Source organism: Sardina pilchardus, chromosome 9, assembly GCF_963854185.1.
Source record: "Sardina pilchardus chromosome 9, fSarPil1.1, whole genome shotgun sequence".
NCBI lineage: Eukaryota > Metazoa > Chordata > Actinopteri > Clupeiformes > Clupeidae > Sardina > Sardina pilchardus.
The window spans coordinates 21845927-21864685 of record NC_085002.1 but is presented as its reverse complement, the minus strand read 5'-3'; the positions used below and the strand labels follow the sequence as shown (position 1 = coordinate 21864685).

Genomic DNA, 18759 nt, shown 5'->3' with positions numbered 1-18759 from the left:
ATTTGTAGCCTGCTGCCATTAATTTACATGAAGTCGACAGAATGGCAGTGGGCTAGTCATTTTGTACTAAGTCTGGCGGTCATTATACTCACAGCAGGCCAACTATCCACCTGCTAATCCAAGTCCAGCTGCACTCAGCCCCTAGGCTAGTAATGACTTTTGACCTCAGCCTAGAGCCCTCCATCTCCTTTACAAGCGTGATGGAGTCAGGGTGATTTGATTTACATGTATAGCCCATGTAATAACAGTGTTTGAGATGACTAATAGTCTTACAGTATGTGAAATCCGATCTGATTGATGATGACATGTATAATTCATGCGTGTAAAATTGGCAGATCACACCTGGCCTCAACCACTGTTTATTTGAATTTCTATATTTTCCACTTCTGACAATTTACTTGTTGTAAATTCATGGTCCGCTATAGTCTGTTCGGTGCTTGTACTTAAAAAAAAGTAAGTTAGATGGATAAATCCACATAAACCAGTACAGTGTAGGCTGCTTCTAGGCTATCTCTCTCTCCCTCTCTCTCTCTCTCTCTCTCTCTCTCTCTCTCTCTCTCTCTCTGCAAATGTGCTGTCTCTCAGGTGTGAAAAAGAAGTCTTAGTCACTCTGTGGTCTCCTGGGAGTTTCTCCTCATCCTTTCTTCCGCTCTCCACTCCCTCTGTGACTCAAGCCCCCTGTAGAATCACGGCATTAACCACTTGTAATATTACCCTCACTGTTATACAATCGAGCAATACTCATCAGAAATGTGAGCTTTATGGTAAATGGATTAATGAATGCCTTAAGGAAGATAGTTCTCGGTAGCCCGGTGTGAACTGATTCTAAAAATGCCTTCATTTCGTTCTCTGTGAATCAGGAAACCACAATGTTGTGGAAAGGCTGTCAGAGAAACAGATCATCTCCCCCCCCCCACACACACACACACCCTTCAGGCACGTGTGACGGGAAGTGTCTGACAGGTAAAGTGGACTGGCTCAATTTGTCTTGTTTTGTCTTCCTGTCGTGAAGATATGGAGTGTGGGGGCGGTCAGCTCATTTCTGAGGAAGCATCTTTACACACCACTCTGGCATGTGAGGCCACATCCCTGATCCAGACCGACAGCACACCAGGGGATTTCTTTTTTTTATATATATAGTATTTTGTCTTAAGAACGGTCTCAGTGATCTCGGATAACTGACCCCTGTTCTGGAACCGGGCGGTTATCTTAGCGTTGTGCTTATCTGGCATCGGTGGGTCCCATCAGGCCAATCTAGCTCTACTCTGACCTGCTTTCTGAGCGCGATAACCCAGGAATTTGTCTCCCTCTTCTACAGCAATGTTTAACGTTATCTCCCTGGGGTGGCCACAGGAGGGGCTGTTTCACGTGAGGTGCTCACCTTTGGTGTTAGTGCAGGAGGCAGTTGTGGCTAGGCAAGGTAAGATGTGTGTTTTAACCTTTGACCTCGAAAGGATTGCTTCTGTGGATCAAATGGAGGCACTGAAATGTGAATGCTTATGAAATATTCTGTCAGAGAATACAGAACACACTCTCACAAATTTACCCACAGACATACATAGTTGCATAGACACACACACACATCACACACACACACACACACACACACACACACACACACACACAAAGACACACACACACAAAGACACACACAAAGACACACACACACACACACACACACACACACACACACACACACACACACACACACATCTGTTTTACTTATTTGTCCACTTTTGTCCCTGTGCAAATTATTAACTGCTATCTTTGAGTAGTACCTGATACACTGGGCTCGGGTCTTTGTGTCACAGTTCCACAGCTGCCCCTAAAACCTGCCTGGCCTGAATGGGAGCAGCTGATTTGAAACTGAAAGGCCTCTGCACAAACAGAAGGTCAGCGCACGGCAAGGGGAGGGCAAGGTGCCAGAAGGGAAACATCACCATAATGGCTTTTTAGAGTGGGTGTTTTCACTGTCACATCTCTCTCTGTCTCTCTCTCTCTCTCTCACACACACACACACACACACACACACACAGACACACACACACACACACACACACACACTCACGCTTGCCTTATAAACTACTGACCTTTTACCTTTTAACCTTATCTCTTGACTTATCCCTCCTTGACATTCACGGGGCCATATTTGCCCACTGCTTCTTTTCCAGCTAAACCCTCCGAGTCATTTTCCAGTATCCATGCAATGCCACAATATGGTGGGGAAATAGCATATAGCATAATAGTCAGGGCTACAACAGAAGATGGTTCTGGTTGAATGAAGAAATCCCCATTACAGTTTTTCACAATTCTCTAGCTATCACAAAACCTCTGAGACTTTTCGGGGGGGAAAAAACAACAATCAAAACAGTTTTCCCTGTGCTCAGAACCAAACATCTTCAGGTCATTCACACTACAGCACAACATTTTCAGTGTTCAGGGAAGTTCAGGGCATACATTATAACGTCTGGAGGAGATTCTTTTTTTTACAATAGGCCTGCAGGTCATGCATTCATAACAAACAAAACAAAACAAAAGAAAGAAAGAAAGATTTTCTAAGTCATTGGTTTCCGTATTTTCTGTCGTTCAGACATAATGACGTGTCGTAAAAGATACTGAAAATTCAGTACTATAAATGAGAGGTAAAAGACTACAGTCCACAGCCCATCGTGTATTCTAAATACCTCACAGTTTCTCCCCATTGTTGATATAAACCTGCACTGTTCCCTGTTTGCACTCTGAACTACTGTAGCTTATATTGGTTGTTTCATCATTTGAAACAAGCGTCATTGTGTTTATAGGAGAAATCCGGCGAATTTTACATAGATCTCCATCTCTCAAGGTCACCAAGTACTGTCGGTACGAAAAAAACAAAACAATCGGTTTTACCTAGCTCGAGTTGATACAGCCAGCGTGTAGCTAACGCAGCTAGGCAGCTACAGCTCTACACTCTGTGGGCATGTCCATGAGCTCCCAGTACTCTGTGACCTTGACAAAATGGAGATTTATGTGAAATTCCTTTAACTTATGACATCTGTGCTTCCCTTGTGTTTACTTTTTGCCACTTTTATTATTATGCATCACAAGTGAATCACAGTGTGTTTTATTGCAATGTAGAATGTGTTTAGTGAAAAGAATCAATGACATCTGTAAACTGTTAATGATCTTGCCAAGAGTGACCGATTGAAAAAAAATGTGTGTGTGTGTGAAAAAAACTGTATACAGTAGGTTGTGAAACGTTGATTAATGCCATATCCATCCCTCAGGCTATCGCTCTCAATTATCATTTCATCCTCTGCAGAAACATGCAATTACAAGCATTGTGGCAACACTCCAAGCCAAAACCCAATGAATTGTGCCTTCTCTCTGGAATCTGCATATGTCATCAGAAGATACTGAGGAAATATGTTTTGGGTATCCTATCCAGATCTTCATAGATTAGATTGCTTTTTATGATCCATCAGTTTGATATTTCATAGTGTTATTCATCTGGACATAGTTACTATGCAGCAATGCCTAAGGAAATCTGTAGTTGAAGTGAATACTAATGAAACTCAACAGCCAACTGCCATTTCAAACATGCCCCAGAAGTGCACGTCTGGATTCAGCATTCAAATGGCTTACAGTAGTTGAAGTAGTCGATCATGTTTTTTTACTGCATAAGCAACTGTCTCTGTGTTGCTTGGGGGTGTGCCTCAGGATTGGATTGTCTCTATGATGGCTCTTGGTTTGGCAGACAGAGAGGCTAGTTTATTGGCACCCAAAAACCATCTGCTCAATCCCCAACGCCTCAGTTACTGCAGTCTCAAGATCACCCACTGTGTTGTTGTCCAAGAAAGGGACTGTGACACCCATACAAAGAAAAGGGAGAGTGTGTGTGTGTGTGTGTGTGTGTGTGTGTGTGTGTGTGTGTGTGTGTGTGTGTGTGTGTGTGTGTGTGTGTGTGTGTGTGTGTGTGTGTGTGTGTGTCTGTGTCTGTGTCTGTGTCTGTGTCTGTGTCTGTGTGTGTGTGTGTGTGTGTCTGTGTGTGTGTGTGTCTGTGTGTGTGTCTGTCTGTGTGTGTGTGTCTGTGTGTGTGTCTGTCTGTGTGTGTGTGTGTATGCGTGTGCATATGTGTGTAAGGGATGCCAGCTAACATAGCTGTGCGTGTGGAAGGTTAGTAAGCCTCCGTCCCTGACAGCCAACAGAGCAGTGCTGGCATGAAAGCTACAATAGCAGCCTGCATGGCTTTTAACTCCATTGTCAGCATACTCAACTTCCGATCCGAGGCGCTGCTGTTTTGCGGGTTCGAGTCCGCAAGTTCAACACAACGCAGGTTACTTGTGCGCACCCACAGAATGATCATGTTGCATGCAGCTTTAAAATAGGGCAGAGATGGATGTGGGTGCACAGGAGGTGAAAGCTGTAAAGGTGACAGATGACTTCAGGGAAGGAGCTTGTTTTGAAAATAAGGGTGCAAAAGCCACAGAGTGTGACTGTCTCAAGCTACGCGGAACCAGAAAGTAAACATTTTCTCATCAGTACTTGACAGAAACACTCAGAGGCCTCAGTAAATGCACTCACTAATCCACCCAACCCACCGGCCCTCGCACCTTAAACTAACATTCCATTCTGCAGGAGTGAACGTGAGGCAGCCAACCACACAGCCGATATGGACAAGCACCAGCAGGTGTGGGAAGAATGACATCATGCTCTGTGTGTTATTGTGTGCGGATGAAGATTTAAGCTAGTTACCAAGGGCTTCCTCAAGATAATTACAGGTGGACTTGTCAAAATAAACGTAGAAGGAAGCTTTGTCCTCCCTCGTCGAAATCTTCTGAGAGCTAATATATTTCAGAAGATTTCAGTTACTGTAAGGCATGTTCCACATGCCGTATAACTCAACCATCTAAACTGCACCTCATATTCACTCAGTAGGCTATTGCATGTTTCCTGTAAATAAGAGAGAATAACAGTGACTGACTACAGTCCTCTAAATCTTCATTTGGAAGACTATAACTTGTCTGAAGGGGAGCATGTTGCATTCCCTGTGTAAGAGGATTGCAGATGATAGGGTAGCCTCTGCTGGACACACCCTTGTAAGGCACTGAGTGAGGAAGCAGTTATTCAGAAATTTAGTTGGTCGGTCATTATTGACCGCATGGTTTTGCAGTTCTCTATTTCATACGGTACTGATAATGTAATCTTAAATAGAAACTCTTTCCAAACATTTTTACAAATCTGTTTTTGAAAACAATAAGTCATGACTTAATTCTGTATTTCAGATGATAAAAGTTGTGTTGTTTTGATTGATTAAAGATAAATCGAATAGCAAAAATCCAAAACAAAATGTAAAATAGAATTATGAAAATGCATTTCAATGGAACTTCATATATACATTATACAGTTAGGAACCAAATTATTCATACCCCTGGCAAATATTGATTTCAAGTCGTCAAGTTTATTGATATTTAAAATGCAGTATCACCATAAGCAGGTCTCAAAACACTGTACACAGATACCCTATGAGCTCATGAGCAACCACATGGAGCCATGGATTCAAATAACATAGATAGAGTAATAAATTAAAATGAAGAAGAATAAAACAAGAAATAAAAGTTTCAGTAAAACAAATATAAAACTAATATACAGCGCCCTCCATAAATATTGGCACCCCTGGTTAAGATGTGTTAAAAGCCTTAAAATAAATTCAGTTTTTATTGTAGAAGCATACTCTCACACTGATTATTGTAGAAAAATGCAACCTTCAACTGAAGTGAATTGTAAGGGGAAAAAAGAAATCCCTGACTAAGAAATAATTTTTCTTCATAAAATTACCTGTTCCACAATTATTGGCACCCCTAACAATTCCTAGGAAATAAATGTAAACACAAGGTTAAACTAATGTAAACACAGGGTTAAACTAAGCTGTGGTTTGTCCATCCCACCACTAGATGGTACTCTTTAACTATATGGTGTATAATAAATTGCAGACCATTATTGTAGTTACACATTTTGTCCACAAACTAAACCATGGAGTGACTATAGGACAGACTTCCTAACCCAGGGCTCATATCCCAAAAGTTGCAATACAATTTCCCATTGCCAACAGGTTAACAGCTTAGCAACTGGTTTTGGGAAATGCACCCCTGCCTTTTGGAACTACACTTTGTTATTTTTCTTTTCTTCTGTTTTGTCTTGAATTAATACTTTGTAATGATTACAAATGTTTCCTGCTTGGGCCACACCTGTTAGGCAGCCTTCGGTCACAAGAAAACACTCAATGACACCCTCATGGAGGGTAAGCTGCAGAAAGTCACTGCTGAAAGGGCAGGATGTTCACAAAGTGCTGCATCAAAGCATATCCATGGGGACATATAAAGTGTGGTAAAGGTGCAGAGGCAACAGGGATGACCACAGCCTTTAAATGGTTATCAAACAAAATCAATTCAAGAACATCAGGGAACTTTTCAAGGAGTGGGCTGAGGCTGTACCACCACACACTGGCATGCCCAGGAAATGGGCTACAAGTGTCCCTTTCCATGTCAAGGCCCTTCCAAACCAGACGCCATTAGAAGCGCCTTACCTGCGGAGAAAAAAAACTGGACCATTGCACGTGGTCCAAAGTCATCTTTTCAGCTGAAAAGGCTATTTGTTTGATAAGTGAATATTTAATGTCATTTTTACGATCTGATGAAGGCCCCAGGCCGAAACGTAATCATTTAATAATAATAGCAGTGATATTGATGATAATAATAATAATAATAATAATAAACATTGATATGGAGCCAGAGTGTGCTACGCTTCTTGACTGCAATTGGTCACGCATTTAATGATCTATAAGATATGACGTGTTTGGAGTCTTTGTACTCCTCTGACTCACCAATGATCTCATGAGGTTGCTGAACTGCCCCAGCTGACGACGTAGACCAAGGTCTTGCCAATTGTCCAGAGTTCTCATTCATAAACATACACCACTGATATGATTTTGTAATAATATAGAATAGGTTTTTTTTATCTTCAGTTCTTAAAAACACATCTAAGAACGCTTACTTCACACCATTTGCACTTACTCCAGTGCGTCAAGACACACAGATCCAAATGGGCTGCAAGTGCCTCAATCTAAGTGTCAAGCCCCTCCTGAAGCAGAAACACTATTCAGAGCATCTTGAGGACAAAAAGAACTTTTGCGCAGTGATCCTCTTTTCAGATGAAAACACAATGTTGCATTTCATTAGGAAATCAAGGTCCCATAGCCTATCTGAAAGAAGAGTCGAGAGGCACAAAATCCAAGTTGCTTGAAGTCTAGCCTACTGTGGAGTTTCCCCAATCAGTGATGATTTGGAGGTGCTATGTCATCTGCTGATGGTGTTAACAATGTTGATCAAGTCCAGATTTAATAGCCTAAATTTAAAACATGTTTGGGTTCATGAAGTGTTGCTACTATCACAGAGCATAATACTGTTTGTTATTTATGGGGGGAATCAGGAGGGCGATTTTGGTATCGGTGGGCTTGTGTGTGTGTGTGTGTGTGTGTGTGTGTGTGATGGGGGGGGTCATGGATCCCCTGAAATGTAGGCCTAGTGCATAACAGGCACAGTTTACTTTAGAGAGTCCAGAATTTGCTAAGTGAGTCGCTCTGGCCATTAGTAGTCTAATGACAAACACTGTGTATCCTGGTCTACTGTAGCCTAGGCTATGCCTAGGCCTATAGCCGATTTTATTAATCCTCACCATAATCATGTTAAACACCTCAGCAACCGGTTTTGATCAAAGTAGTTTTTCAAATTATTCATGTAAACTGTCTGTGGTTAGGGCTGTTAGAGATGCTATCATATTGCTTTAAAAAAAAAAATGCAACATCCTTCAGCTCCAGTCTTGTAGAAAGGAGGCGTGTTCCTGTTGCCATCACTTCCAGCCTACCCACCACACCGCGAGCAATCGGATGATTCTGCGAGGGCGGTGCCTAGGATGGAAGCAGCGGCTACATAGTACCCAGGAGCATCCGTGAGTGAGTTCTGAGCAGTGTTAGCTCACTGCACTGCACATAGGTTAATCCCCTGACTTGTTATTAGACCCTTCAGAATACAACGTTACGTGTGGCTCCTCAGCTGTCAGTAAAATTGATAACACATCGTTTTTTGATTGTGTCGTTGACGTTTGCATGTCACCCAACTGACTGATCTGTAATTCAGAGAGGTAACGTAATTAGTTCACTAGCTGAGCATATCATGGAGACGGAAATACACGTGCCTGTTGGTTCACCGGCAATAAGAAAATTTCCAATATTTGTCGACGAACATAATGTTGTCGGTGGAGCCATGAAGTTAATAAAAGAGCTGCGACCAGCATGGGACATAAAGCTCGTAAAGACCAAGGTAAGTTTGACGTTTTCTACAACGTTATGGGTTAGCGGCTAGCAGATGTTAGCTTGATAGCTAAGTTGTACAACAAATTAAGTCTGCCTGTGTCGTTGAATGTTATATTCTAGTATCCAGTTCACAATGACATGTAGTCTAGCGCGCAACGCCTGCCAGTCCACTACGTTTGGAAACTGCTCGTCCCAGTCATTGCACGAGCGTAGTGTTCAGTGAGAGGTTTTCTTGTGTTAGCCGCCGGTAACGCTGGGTGTGTAAGACTTGTCTTCGTCATCATTTAAGGAAGCTAGCAGCCCATTTGTTAGCTGGAAGACAGTTCAGCTAGTCCGAGATAACGTTACACCTTCATCACCGTCTGGAATAGATCATGACACGCCAGCAGTGTGCAACCTAAGACAGTTGCCACGATTGCCATTTAACGTTAATGTTATCATTGAAAAGGTCCATGCGAAAGTCTCAGTACCTTGTCACAGTTTCTCAGAATGTCTTTTAGTGACACATTTCTTGGCACACTATATGGCCCATAATAAACAGGTCGGGAGAAAGATGCGATGCACGGTCAGACGATGCCAGGTTGAAGTTGGTTCCTCAAGTTCAGAGTCAAGCAGGCTAATAATTGATTAATTAATGTAGATATTAGACTGCCACGTTTATCACCTTGTAGATAATGTATGATGCTGTGGCTCCCATTTTAATGTACGCTTACAGCCCTTCAAAGGTAGACAAAGGTTGAACATCAGTTTGGAAACTGTAGAACCAGGCAGGTGTGTTGCTTTCTCTTGTGTCAAGGATGCCCATGCCCTCCCATGTGCCTCTTGGACAGACAAGCCCTAAATTGAGGGACGGCTTGTGCATCTTCCTAAAATTTGCACGATAGGTGCTATGCCTAAAGATGATTGAGTGTGGAAATGTAAAAATAAACAGCTGAACCAGATCGGTTCTATCAGGGGCACATCAGAAGGTGCATATCTGGGCTTAGAAGACTGGGGAATGGATAGGTCTAGACTTTGGATAGGCCTGTGTGTGGGTGTGTGTGTGAGTGTGGGTGTGTGTGTGAGTGTGGGTGTGAGTGTGTGTGTGTGTGTGTGTGTAAGATGGGTGGGGGTGGTGGGCAGGGTTACCATAGTGGAGTGTATTGTTTTGGTGCTTTGGTGCTCCGCAGTGGTGTTTACCACCAGTGGTGACACGTGGCCCGGCTGGTGTCTAGGGACCCCTGATCCCCCTCGTGTTTGGCAGCGTTGGACATGTTTACAACCAGTCTGTATGCATTGCTGGTATTGTGCAGTGGATTTAGGGCCGGAGCACAGCGGTGTCATCACACGAATAGTGTCCCAAGCCTCACGTGTTTGCCCACATAGACAGGGATCAGCGATCAGTCATTCGATTACTGGGTCAGATTACTGTCCAACCGAGGACCACCACATTCCAGACTGCTTAATGCAGTGGGGTGGCATGAGGGCGGGGGAGTTGTTTACTCGAACCACCTGGGCCACCTGTACACAGCAGCTAGGAGCAGAACAGCAATTTACAGTACAGTAGTAGCAGTAGTAGGCCAAGGCCTGTGTGTTTTGGATTGTTTCTTCTCAGGCCAGTGGTGATGATGTTCCAAAACATTGGGATCTGATGGTCCTGTATAGAGATTGAGATAAGACTTGCTGAAACACGTGATTTTTCTGTCTTTGTGGTGTGTGAGGAAGTTATTGTACTTTAAAGAAGTACAGTAAATGAATAGGCCTCTGTGTGAGTTGATTTAGTTAACTCTGCCACTACAGTACCCTTTGAGTAAAGGCTTGTTCAAGCTAACTTAGTCAGAGTTGTACCTAAAGCAAGTTTAAGATGCACATCTTAAATCACCGGTTAGAATCTGTCATTTCAGAGAAGAATTAGACCTACAGTGTAGTAGCCTTTATTATTCTTTAGGTGGACACTTATCCAAAGCCAATGTCAATTATTACAAGGGCCAATCTCATAAGTATTAAGTTGCTCAAGGGTTCAATGATGGCAGCAGTGAATGGAGCCTGCAACTTTTCTGCCTACTAGGCATGCTAGCCCAGCTCCGTAACCACTATCCTACCCCCCCCCCCCTGCCCACCATATAGGCCTATAGGCTAGGCCTCTGAGCTGTGGTCCAGCAGTGTTTTGGCCCTGAATATGCCCTTTGGTGCCATCTCGCCATGAAACCATTCCAGGAATGTGAGCAATGCATGCGTGCATGGTCTAGGTGGGCGGTGGGTCATGCACATTGTGTCCAGCTGCGGAGCGCTGGCCCGGCCACAGCTGAATGGAGCAGCAGCGCCTAGGTCTCTCTAATTCATGAAATTCATGTGACTCATGTTCTGTAAACCGCCTCATAGGCTACTATTGGCCACCACACTGTTAGGGTTGAGTGCTGGGAGGCTAAATTGGCCTGATTAATCATTGGCAGTCAGACTTTTTGAGTGATAAGATTTCACGTGAACGTTGTCACAGTTTTCCGCAGTGTTCAAAGTCCAGCAGGAAGCAACATGTATCTACTGATGAATAATCAAGCCTGTTGAGACTTAATGATCGAGCTGTATCAGCTGGCTCTGCTGAGCAGTCCATCATATAGTCTATTGTCCATCATAGTTGTCTATTGTCTGATCTTTTATGTTTCTCAGACAACGGCAATCCACTTAATGCTTTGTTTATCAAACAGAAGTCATTCCAGTGCATTCACCTCAGATTGTAAGTCCTGTATTATTGCCCTGGTCATGACCATGATAATAATCTCCCATCTCACACTGTACGCTGCTAGCTCTTCACCGACGGCACGACCAACAAGCTCGTGGGCTGCTACACCGAGGCGGACCCGGAGGACGTGGTGCTGGTGCGCGTCTACGGCAACCGCACGGAGCTGATCGTGGACCGGGACAACGAGCTGCGCAGCTTCCAGGTCCTCCACGCCAACGGCTGCGCCCCGCGCCTCTACTGCTCCTTCCAGAACGGCATCTGCTACGAGTTCATGCAGGGCGACGCGCTGGGCACGCAGGACGTCCGGGACCCCGTGCTGCGGAGGTAAAAAGCCAAGCCGAGGCCCCAGCCGTGGCGCAACAGGCTGGGGCACCTGCACCGCACGCCGGCGACCCGGGTTCGATTCCCGCCCCGTGGTCCTTTTCCGGATCCCGCCCCAGCTCTCTCTCCCACTCGCTTCTTGTCATTCTCTCTACTGTCCTGTCCGATTAAACGGCATAAAAAGCCCAAAAAAATAACCTTAAAAAAAAAAAGCCAAGCCAACGACGCCTCGGCCTCACACAAAGCTGGGTCCTCCTCATCTCCCTCTCCAGATTCACCCAGCAGCAGGGCCGCCGAGCAGGCAGAGGAGGTTTCAGTGATAAAGCACGCTTCACCTACCCACTCAAGTGGATGAGTGCATACAGCACATACCATAAAACCCACTGAGCAAATGCTACAGGTGGTAGCTGGAGGAGATGAGAAACCTAGCATCCAGTGTTATAACAGAGACTTGGGGAACACTTTATATTACAGTGCTCCTGTTACACTCTATCTGCACCATGAATGAATTGCAATACAGTACCATGTACTTAGTTAGATAGATAGATAGATAGATAGATAGATAGATACTTTATTGATCCCCAAGGGGAAATTCAAGGAACGTTCAAGTTGTACGTACATGATGGAATTTAGAGATAGGAAATGCTTAATTGATATACTTAGAGATAGGAAATGCTTGTTACAGACTGTACTCCTCCAAAGTGCTTATTTCTTCTGAAAATAAAAATAAAAAACACCTCAGAGTTAAAAGGTTTATTTAGGATGAATACAGGGTACAGTGATATAAAGTGTTGCCCTCACTTAAATACATGATAGACAGAGAAAGAACGCATTGATAGCATATTGACCAAGCTAACTCATTAAGTCCCAAACCAAATGATCTGTCTTACTCCTTCCCCTTAAAGCCGGGACACCAACCCGACGACCGACCGTCGGCAGAAAAGCATTCGGACAGATCAGCCCCCCAAAATACACCGCTCATACTGGAAAAACAAGCATACCAAGAGACTCCGTAAAATATTGGCATTGATAAGGATTCTAAATTAAAACGATAATTGTTTTATGTTGCTTTCAGGATTGTGACCATATATTCAAGGTCCTGTTCCTCATTGCAAGTTTTAAAAAACGATATAAGCACACCTTTAGCCTGTGTGAGTTACGCATTTGACATATTTCGATTTTTTTCACCCCTATGTTTGGCCACTTGGTTTCAAGGGACAAGGGTTAGGGATAAGGGGAAGAGAATCGGGGGAAGAATTGGGATCGAGCCAAAGAGTCTAACATGTGACTTGTATTTGGTTACCATGTAACCAAAACCAACCGAATAAGGATTATATATTAGCATATTGTGGTAACCACATTTTGAGACTGTGGAGAGACTGGTATTTCCTTTGATTAATGTCATCATTTTCTGTACACTGACTAGACTCATAGCCAGAGAGATGGCACGCATCCACGCTATCCATGCCCACAACGGCTGCATCCCCAAACCCAACCTGTGGATCAAGATGCGCAAGTACTTCTCCCTAGTGGCCACAGAATTCACCGCAGAGGCTTCCAACAGCAGGTAAACTCAGAGATGTTCCTTCTACTGTACATAATGTCAAGAGCAAACCAAACTATGCCACAAAATCTCCCCAGGACATGGTACAGTCAAAGTCAAGAAAACTGGAGGTAGTTTTGTCAGCAGTTTAAAATAGTCAAAAATCTTCAAAGGCTCAGACAGTTTGAATAGTAATTGTCAAAAGACATGCCAGTGTTTGCAGACAAAGGGCTTCATTGTTGATAAACTAATGAGAACTAGAATGTGTTGCTTCTCCAAGGGAGACTTGAAATGTCTGAACTGAAATGTCACCCTGTGTTTATGAATGGAAAAAGTTTTTTTTTTCAACCCCAATATCCTGGATTATTTATGCTCCACTGAGTGGAAATAATCATCCCGGTACTCACCACTGGGTCAAGCGCTTGTAATAAGGCTTTTACGTAAGCTCGGCCATAACGACGGCGGGACCAGGAAGTGCCTGAGGCCTCCAAAGGACAGTTGGCAGATGTTTGCATTCTGCCACCTATCTGCAAGGCTATGTCTGGCAACCACGCAACCCATTATCTCATCAGCTCATAGACACCCAGTATCGGTTCACATTCTCAATGGCCATAGCCTTCACTTGAAAACCAAACATCCACAAGTATACTTCTATCTATTCTATTGTTATTTTATGTGTCTCTTTAACCCTGTCCGGCTCATGGAAAAACCTTTGATTTGAAAACAAACTCCCTTCATTTCCATAGTTAGTCGATAAATTTGTTTGAAAACGAACTCCCTTGATTTCCATAGTTAGGCTAATCGATACATTTGTTTGAAAACAAACTCCCTTCATTTCCATAATTAGTCGATATGTTAGTCGATATATACCACATGGGCTGCTGTTCCTTTTGAAAGGCCTGATGATAATAAAAGGGGCTTGGACCATCATGCTAAGTCTTGGGCTCAGGCCTGTCTGCTGTGGCCTTGCTTTCCTTTATATCAGAGAAATGTTCTTCATTTCGATAATGTTGACAGAGCCAGTTGCCTGGGCAGTAGTTTGTCGCCGCAGCTTTCCCACTCGGTCTTGCTAAGCAGCTGGTCGGCAGGCCGGCAGGTGAACCGCGAGGGCTCTCCAGTTGCCGAGATTAACCGGTAAGCCACTTGTATCCAGAGAGAGCGGTCACCAGTCTGGAGCCTTTATTGGCTGAGTTGGGTCATGGGAATAAACCTCTTTGCTCCCTTTCAGCTAATTGGAAACCGCTCCCGTGTGTCTTGTCTCATGTTTAAAGGCAGACCATGCCTCCCTCCTCAGCAGACTTTTGATTGGCTGAGACATGGGTGTCTCTCCCATACGTTTTTTTTTTTTTTTTAATGGAAAATACAAACATTTCCCTCTTTACATGTCTGAGACTTGCCCATCTTTATGACTTGTTGTAAAAGTAGGACGTGAAAGATAAGATAAGACCATGTCAACGAACGGATGCTGCTCACGTCAAATGAGTACAATCACAGTTCAAAGCACAAGAGCAAACCTCAATGCTACTGTAGGTCCTTTGGTATTTACTGTCTGGTAGGGTGCTCATGAATTTGATTTCCATATTGGAATGGATGAAGTTGATGAAGTAGTTAACGGCATATTAGCCATGACATTTGTCCTTCATGGTAATACTTTTAAAATATCAAAATAGATTATTGAAAGGTACATAACATGTTGTGAGTCGTGGTCTTTTGTACTGAAAAATCAAAAGCAGGAGAATACCTATGCATGTTGCCAAAGGATAGAGCATTTAGGACTTTGGGGGGTGTACCAGAGATCAGCAGACATGGTCTCTGACGACATTAAAGAATACCTGTTAATATTACCAACGGTTTATGTTCCCAGAATCCAACAGGAAGTTCCCAGCCAGGAAATACTGGAACAGGAAATGGCCTGGATGAAGGAGCACCTCTCTCAGCTGGGTTCTCCTGTTGTGCTGTGCCACAATGACCTGCTCTGTAAAAACATCATCCACAACGACAAAGAAGGTAGGAGCTCCGTGAGCTTGAGCTTGTGTTGTTATCTAAAGCCCAAAGAGGAAGAGGAAGCAGAACTAATAGTTCTAGACTGTGACCCATTTAAATCGAGGAAATTGATTTTGCCTTTCTCTGTTTCCTTAGGCCATGTCCGGTTCATAGATTATGAATATTCTAGTTATAATTACCAGGCCTTTGACATTGGAAACCACTTCAATGAATTCGCTGGTAAGAAACCAAAACATGTTCTTGGATGCTTTTGTCATTTAGATGTCAAAATTTGATGAAAAATGGATGTTTCAGTGACAGTGTGTGTGTGTGTGTGTGTGTGTGTGTGTGTGTGTGTGTGTGTGTTTGTGATGGCAGGCATGAGTGAGCCAGATTTCGGCCTGTACCCCAGCCGGGACATGCAGTTGGAATGGCTCCACACGTACTTGCAGAACTACAAACTGTACACCAAGAAAGGAGAGGAAGTCAGTCAGCAGGAGCTGGAGACTCTCTACGTGCAAGTCAACAAGTTCGCCCTGGTGAGCCCGCCGCAGGGAAACAGGCAGAGGACATGGGAACGCAATCAAAGACATGCAACTACGTAACGCTTAAGAGCATTCACACACGCTACTAAGTTAGCGAAATGTTGCAGTTCGTGTTCCTAATCGACACTTTCGTAACATGCAGTCAGTTTTAAAGGTGTATATCTGCAGTCAGCGCAAAATAGTGGCTTGAACTGTGTTATGTGTGTTATCTTGTGTGTCTGTGTGCATGTGTACTGTATATGTGTGTGTGTGTGTACAGATTCAGAGGTAACCTGAGGCGCTCTCTCTCTCCTTGCTAGGCCTCGCATTTCTTCTGGGGTTTCTGGGCACTAATCCAGGCCAAATACTCCTCCATCGACTTCGACTTCCTCGGGTGAGTCGGTCAATATGAGCTTCACACCACCCTACTGTCCTCTCCACATGGGGGCACATCTGTGGTCACTTAAAGCCCTGACCCCATTATTCACCTTCCCCTCACCCCCCACCCGCTCAACCATCCTTTCCATTGCAACAACAAAGACACATTTTATATTATAGGAAAACCAACGCACACCTGCTGTGTTTCTTGCGAGGTGCTGGCCGCCAGATCCATAAACGTAGATTATCAAGCGGAGGAGACCGCACACTCGTATGCCAGTTTTATTCGGCCTGAAGCCTTTTCAAAACTGGCATTGGAATAAGAGTGTGCGGTCTCCTCCACTTTATAAACAACAAAGAGCCAGTCACTCTCAGGTCCTGGTTGGTGCACTGACACCTCTAACTAGCTTGAGTCTTGTTGCAACTTGAGCGGAGATGCACTTCAGTCTCCTCTGTGAGAGCTGAAGGTAGTTGAAGGCCCCCTTTTTGCTTTGTGGAAATGTTGTCAACAGAGTCTGTTATAAGGACGCTGATGGTAGAAACATGATCTCTGCTGAATGTATTGGAGATAGCTCTGCACCAGAACAGTTTGTATCAGTCGCTGTCACCATTTTTCAGCAAGGCCTTGGACAACAAGGGAAGCCTCAGACAAGCTTTTGTGTGGCTGCAACAGAATAGCGCTCTCGCGGCGACATCAGCCGGGTGGCGGTGGTGTTCTCCTCTTAGGTTCTGCACCTGATGAAACCTTTGGGGGGGGATTCATCATGCCGCTCATGTTGCCCCTGGATGAGTCTGAAGGGGCCTTCTGTCAGTATAACGGTCACAATGATGCCCCAAAGTATTTTTCCCCGGCGCGGTCAGCGGTATATTTGACACCCCAAATCTTTGTCAGACACAGGTTTGAAAGTGTGACAGTGGATGACAGGGAAAGGGAGTCACTACAGGTCAACAAAATAATTTACTGTAAATCATTAGATTATATTCATGCTGGTCAATGCTATAGGTAGATTGTTGTGTCTGTTAGTATAATGTTGTGACCAGTGAATCAGCAACCAGCGAGTGATCTGAAATAAAGCCTACATTAATAGTCTCAAATGTTAAACCTGCTCTTCTTATTGTGTCTCCGTCTTCCTATGTGTTTGTGACAGGTACGCTGTGCTCCGCTTCAATCAGTACTTCAAGACCAAGCCTGCCCTCATGGCCCTGACCGTCCCCGAGTGAGCGCCTGGCCAGGGCCACAGGAGGATGAGGAGGAGGAGGAGGAGGAGGGTCTGGTTCCAGAGCAGACACCAAGTAGCCAGGCCATAGGATGCTCCTGGGGGGTCGGGTCGGGTGGGGTGGGATGGGATGGGATGGGATGGGATGGGGTTCAGCAAAAGCGGAATGGTCTGGTTGACGGCGCGTCTCCTGTTCCATCCTCCTGCTCTGCTCAGCATCTGTCACTTGTCAAATGCAATTCCTTTTCCTTTTTTTGTCCTTTTTTTACTTTCTATCGCTTCCTTCAGAACCTTTCCTTAATCTTTACAAGTTTCCCTATACTCCCCATGTTCTGATGGATCCAGAACCGGACCGAGATTGACAAGAGTGTGTGTATTCTGTGTGTGTGTGTGTGTGTGTGTGTGCAAGTATAATGTTTGTGTGTGTGTGTGTGTATATGAGTGGGTAATGCATGTGTGTTGTAATACGTGGACCATTTCTAATTATTTATTTATAAACACTAGTGACTAAAGCCCAGTCACTCTCACAAACGCACCCCTGGACCGGTCAGTCCCACCTCTGTGTGTGTGTGAGCCCTCGGGCTCCTCAGCCGTGCTGTCCTCAGTGGCCAGGAGCCGTGTGCCGTGGCACTTTTTGCGGTGGTGAGATGAGTTGGCCGGCGTGGCAACGCTGCTGTGTGCGGTGGAGTACGCGTCCCCTCAGGCAACTGGTGGGCGCTCTCAACAACCCACAAACTCTGGTGGAGTTCGAAGGCTTATTAACTTTGGAGAAAAAAAAAAGAACTTATCGCTTGCTTGCTCTCCTCCAATATATGTTTTTGTTGCTTTTTTTTATATATATATATTTATCTTAACAGTTCATTTATGGACAGTTTCTTCTGTCTTATTTAATTCCAGGGATGGTGCTGTTGAATGCCAAACAAAAGTTAGCATTCTCAGTATCGATCCTGAGCATGGGTCATCGCAGCAACTCGGTTGTCAGTTGCAGATACCATGTCTTTAGCTCGTTTTGCTGCTCTTCTAGAACATTCCCTGACCAGTGGGCAGTGAGGACGTTCTCTCTCTCTCTCTCTCTCTCTCTCTCTCTCTCTCTCTCTCTCTCTCTCTCTCTCTCTCTCTCTCTCTCTCTCTCTTGACCTCCAACAGGAGACACTGCTTCCACATCTTTGGCTTTTATGGTTATCGCCCAGCGAGGCTGTGTTTACGTTTCCACTCATCACGCCGGGGGCCATGGAGCTTAACCCCCTCCTTCTCCTCCTTCTCCTCCTCCTGCCCTTCACCTCCTCCCTCCTCCCCTCTGCCGTCCTTCCTCTCGATCTTAGCGTCTCCTCCGTTCCCTGGGTTCCCACGGTTTGGACAGGTGCCGGTCAGAACCTGTTGCCCACTGAGATCCCTCTCCAACGATAATGTTTCAAAGAAAAAGAAGAAAAACAGAGCCAAACGGTTATGCAACCATCCTTGTGTAACAGATACCCGACTGAATGAGTGTGTGAGACTCCAGCTTGAAAATGAAACGGCGGCCTCAGCTTTAGATTGTACGACCCCACTGTAGAGATGAGTTGGTGTTTTCTATGAGAACAAACAGTGCTTGGCTACAGGTGTATGTAGGAACAGCTCTATTGAATGAAATAGTGTAGCTGCCACAATCCAAACCGCTGGCCAATTTTGTCAGAATTAGAAACATACAAAGGAACATGCAAACATTTAACATACTCATTCATTTG

The 18759-nt window shown here is 44.5% G+C and overlaps 1 protein-coding gene across 1 annotated transcript; it reads left to right on the top strand.

Moving 5' to 3' along the window:
* The first annotated feature begins 7962 nt into the window (after positions 1-7962).
* On the top strand, positions 7963-17133 carry etnk2 (ethanolamine kinase 2). The gene is made up of 8 exons (XM_062546344.1): positions 7963-8357; positions 11134-11393; positions 12817-12957; positions 14798-14940; positions 15073-15156; positions 15295-15455; positions 15761-15834; positions 16967-17133. Exons 1-8 carry the CDS (start codon positions 8211-8213, stop codon positions 17037-17039), a joined length of 1083 nt encoding a protein of 360 aa, XP_062402328.1. The 5' UTR covers positions 7963-8210; the 3' UTR covers positions 17040-17133.
* Positions 17134-18759: the final 1626 nt, after the last annotated feature.